This window comes from Hemibagrus wyckioides, linkage group LG29, assembly GCF_019097595.1.
Source record: "Hemibagrus wyckioides isolate EC202008001 linkage group LG29, SWU_Hwy_1.0, whole genome shotgun sequence".
Taxonomy (NCBI): domain Eukaryota; kingdom Metazoa; phylum Chordata; class Actinopteri; order Siluriformes; family Bagridae; genus Hemibagrus; species Hemibagrus wyckioides.
In genome coordinates, this window is record NC_080738.1 from 16,464,837 (window position 1) to 16,469,836 (window position 5,000).

The window sequence follows — 5,000 nt, forward strand, 5'->3', positions numbered from 1 at the left end:
TGGGTGTGGGGGTGAGTGTGTGGCTCTGACTCCCCAGGATATTCTCGTGATATCACGACACAGTCCAGTACACATAAACTTGATGTTTTACCATCAAGCTGCACTACATTGCCAAAAGTCAGGGGTTGGACTTGGCCCCTTAGTTCCAGTGAAAGGAACTCTTAATGCTTCAGCTTCATACCAAGACATTTTGGACAATTTCATGCTCTTTGTGGGAACAGTTTGCGGATGACCCCTTCCTGTTCCAACATGACTGTACACCAGTGACCAAAGCAAGGTCCATAAAGACATGGATGAGTGAGTTTGGTGTGGAGGAACTTGACTGGCCTGCACAGAGTCCCTTTCACTGGAACTAAGGGGTTGAGTCCAACCCCTGAAAACCAACACCTGAACCTGATGGGGTGTCCCAAAACTTTTGGCAATATAGTGTATTTCATGTTGGGTTTCAGAGATGTTCAGTCTACTCATCACCACAAAAAGTACCAAAAATGTTCAGTTAGTGTACTCATTGACCGGACAAAGTTCTTAGAAGGTTTCAGTCACTGGTAGTGGTGGTGCTGATGTCCATCTCCATCCTCTGTCTCAGGTGTGCAGTGCCTGGATCGGCAGCGGTGTAGTGAGCGACCTGAATGACCTGCGGCGCGTCCACAACCTGCTGGTGTCCTCTCTGGATAAAGTGCAGGCGGGTAAAGGCTCATCCAGCCAGCTGTACAGCGAGAGCGCCACCACCATGGAGAAACTTGCCGTGCTGAAAGCCTGGGCCGAGGTGACCGCTACACCGCACACACAAATTCATCAACAAATAAAATCAGATTAAATTATTATTTTTATTTATTTGATATCTCCTCCAGGAGCAAGTGAATTCAGATTCGCTTCACTGAATAAAAACCGAGCAAAATGATCTTCACTACTAATAATAACTATTACTAATAATAATACTGCAATACTTTTACTTTTTATTATAATTACAATACTACTGCTATTACTAGTAATAGTAATAATAATAACTACTCTTAGCTACTTTTAGTACTTTAATATTATTATTATACTATTTTAATATTATTGTTATTTCCTACTTCTACTACTATAATAATTTATATATATATATTTTTTTTAAATATTTACAATACTACTATCACTATTAGTTAATATAATAACACTATTACTACTGCTAGTCCTCCTTACATAACTCTCTCTCTCTCTCTCTCTCTCTCTCAGGTCTACGTGGTGGCGATGAAGCTGAAGAAGGAGGCGGAGTCCAGGCCGGCACGCCCCGTGCGCAGCGGTGAGGACGATGACGACGAGGAAGACGTGGGTGATGAAGGTGATGTGCTTCCCGCAGACAGTCTGATCACGCTGGTGCAGCCCGAGCTGCCGAGTCTGAGCCGCCTGTGGCTCGCCGCTCTGAGAGACTACGCCCTGCTCACGCTCCCGGCCGAGTTCGCCAGTCAGCTGCCTCCTGAAGGTAGAGCTAGAAATATAATAGATTTTTAATATCTATTTTTTAATTGTTAGATTTATATTTTATATTAATTATTAGATTTATATTTTACGTTTATAATATTATTTATAATATTTAATTATAATATTTTATATATTCTATATTTATATTTAATTTTATAATTTTGTATTTGTAATTTTTATTTAATTTTCTTATATTTTTATAAAAAATAATTGATTTTATTTAAATAATTACAATTAAATATTTAACTGTATTTATTTCATTAACATTTTATTTTTTATTTATTAATTACTAATTTAAATTTTCTGATACATTCTTTTGATGCATTACAATATAATATTTTTTCCCCAGTTACTAGGCAGTAATCTCCAGAAAATCTCCATGCTGTAAAATAACTGTTTGAAATTATTTTTATAATAAGAGTTTTTATAGATCGATCTGCATTCGTGTTTTTTTTTATTTTTTGAATAAATTGAATAATTTTGTTAATCAGTTGTTATTGATATTGAATTTTATTTTGTTTATGGAATTCAAATTACCAATTTATTCTTGTTTAAATTATTTTTCATAAATTATTAATTGCTTATTTCAAATTGCTGTGGTATTAAAATATTTTTATAATAATAATTAATAATGATGTTTTTACAATAATAATAAATTTTAGACTAATAATAATAATTTATATATTTTTTAATTTTCTTATTTTATCTATTCTGAGGCTAGAATGCAGCCCTGCCTTCACACTTCCTGTTTTCTCATTCTCATTCCTCAGCCTCATTTTGTTCAGAACACTGAATAATCTCTAACCCTGTGTGCAGGAGGAGCTTTCTACACTCCCGAGACCATTGACACGGCACGTCTGCACTACCGCAGCTCCTGGGCTCCCATCCTGCACGCCGTCGCTCTCTGGCTCAGCACCACTGACTTCGGAGCCCCTGATGGTCCCGAGGAGCCTCAGAACGCCACCGGTACCGGGCCTGTCGGGTTTCCTCAGGGTCCTGCTGCCCCCAGCAAGAGCCACGACGAGCTGGTCAAAGACAGAATGCATCTGCTCTTGGGTACTGAACAGATCGTTTATGATAGCATTAGCACATCACTCTAGGGCAATCTCTTCCATAAGTACTGTATAATAAAAATGTTCTCTCTTTCCGTGACGCTCAGGCATCAGTATTGAGTTCCTGTGCTTCCCAAGGCCTGAGGAACCCATCGAGCGGGTGATGTCATGCCTGAAGGCTCTGAGCACGCTGCTCGAGTGCCCACGGGCTCGGAAACACATCGCCGAGGATCAGGTGAGCAAACGTTTACATAAACAATGGTTTAGACGAGCTGTTTCTTAGCTAAAGCTGTTGTCAGATGATGATGTCAGAGAAACAGGGGGATGAGTGGGGAACAGTAGCAAACATCTGGGGGAAAATGCAGATCAGTTAGCTAGCTAGCTTTTCCCCAAAATCACATGCTATTGGGACTGACAATTCTGTTATGTGTGTGTGTGTGTGTGTATGTGTGTGTGTGTTTGCTGCAGATGCTGGCGGTGGAGCTGCTGAACGTCCTGCACAGGTTGTTATTAACACGTGACCCCCCCAGCGTTCAGCTGCAGGTGACGGCCGTGGTGCAGGAGACCATCCGCTCGGCTCACGAACATCTGGAGCAGCTCAGGAGCTCCGAGAGTGAGTTTACACAGCACGTGTTCAAGACATCACGTTTCATCACGTTTTGTGGCCTCGCATGTCTTCATCTGGTATCATGATTCCTTGTGTAAGCTCCTGTTTTATCACATCGTATCATCACATTCCTTCAAGTGGACTGGTGCTTTGTCACGTGACATCATGTTTCTTTCTGTGGATTCACATTTCATCGGCATCACATGGCATCATGTTTCCGTCATGTGGCATCATGTTTCCGTAATGTGGCATCACGTTTCCATCATGTGGGCTCACGTTTCTGTCATGTATGATCACGTTTCTGTCATGTATGATCACGTTTCTGTCATGCGGCATCACGTTTCCATCATGCGGCATCACGTTTCTGTCATGTATGATCACGTTTCTGTCATGTATGATCACGTTTCTGTCATGTATGATCACGTTTCTGTCATGCGGCATCACGTTTCTGTCGTGTGGCATCACGTTTCCATCATGCGGCATCACGTTTCTGTCATGTATGATCACGTTTCTGTCATGTATGATCACGTTTCTGTCATGTATGATCACGTTTCTGTCATGCGGCATCACGTTTCTGTCGTGTGGCATCACGTTTCCATCGTGTGGCATCACGTTTCTGTCACGCGGCATCACGTTACTGTCATGTATGATCACGTTTCTGTCATGCGGCATCACGTTTCTGTCGTGTGGCATCACGTTTCTGTCGTGTGGCATCACGTTTCCATCATGCGGCATCACGTTTCCATCATGCGGCATCACGTTTCTGTCACGCGGCATCACGTTACTGTCATGTGGGCTCATGTATCCGTCATGTGGGCTCATGTATCCGTCATGCACCATCACGGTTCCATCATGTGGAACGTTTCTTCACGTGGCATCATATGAAATCACGTTACTACATGGGCATCAGATCGCACATCAACCTGTTCACACATCACAAGCATTCCTCTGAGGTGTAAGCTGAACTGTCTCTGTCTCTCAGGTGCTGAAGAAGGCGGGGAGAAGGAATGGCCCCGCCTCCTCGGAGAGGGCGGAGACTCGGGGGAGCTGCAGCCGGGGAAGTCTCTGGTTTTTGCCGCCATGGAGCTGCTGGTGTTCCTCCTGGTGCGTCACCTTCCTCAAATCAACGCCAAAGCATCAGACTCTCCGAGCCACGTTCCCATCAAACCTCAGCAGCTGTCCGAGCACAGCAACCGCCTGCTCGCGGTCACTGTGGGCATCCTGGCAGAACTGCCTGCTCTGTGTTCTCCTGCAGGTACACACACACACACACACACACACACACACACACACTGTAGTGATAAGGTGCTGATATCACTTCACTCTGCTAACAGGGAGCATGACCATCCTGCCCACGGTGCTGTTCCTGATCTGCGGGGTTCTGAGGGAGACGGCGGTGAAGGCAGCAGACGGCGCCGTGTCTCCTCCCGTCTCCGCCTCCCTGCAGGCCATCAAGACCATCATCACGTCTCCACTGAGCCGCGTGGGACACATCCAGCAGCAGTGGAGCAGCCTGGTGAGGAGCAGCCTGGCATCGGTGCTGGAGTACTCTCAGCCTGGTGAGATCATCACACACACACACACACACACACACTCAGTCAGCGCGTACAGTGACAACTCTGTGCTCAAGTACATTCAGTTTGGTGAGAGAATTTATATGATTCAGAGAGGTTTAGAGACGGATACACACTTACAGAGAGAGAGATACACACACTTCAACACAGAGAGAGAGAGATACACACTTCGAGAGAGAGAGAGAGATACACACACTTCAACACAGAGAGAGAGATACACACTTACAGAGAGAGAGATACACACACTTCAACACAGAGAGAGAGAGATACACACTTCGAGAGAGAGAGAGATACACACACTTC

The 5,000-nt window shown here is 44.0% G+C and overlaps 1 protein-coding gene across 3 annotated transcripts in view; it reads left to right on the plus strand.

Moving 5' to 3' along the window:
* The window catches only part of heatr5b (HEAT repeat containing 5B), a 26,532-nt gene that overhangs the window by 15,802 nt on the left and 5,730 nt on the right, over positions 1-5,000 (plus strand). For all 3 annotated transcript variants that reach the window (XM_058384438.1, XM_058384439.1, XM_058384440.1), the window contains exons 27-33: positions 587-766; positions 1,219-1,465; positions 2,281-2,520; positions 2,624-2,751; positions 2,985-3,129; positions 4,106-4,378; positions 4,458-4,682. In XM_058384438.1, the coding sequence (XP_058240421.1) occupies positions 587-766; positions 1,219-1,465; positions 2,281-2,520; positions 2,624-2,751; positions 2,985-3,129; positions 4,106-4,378; positions 4,458-4,682 (1,438 nt within the window). The remainder of the gene's footprint in view (positions 1-586; positions 767-1,218; positions 1,466-2,280; positions 2,521-2,623; positions 2,752-2,984; positions 3,130-4,105; positions 4,379-4,457; positions 4,683-5,000) is intronic.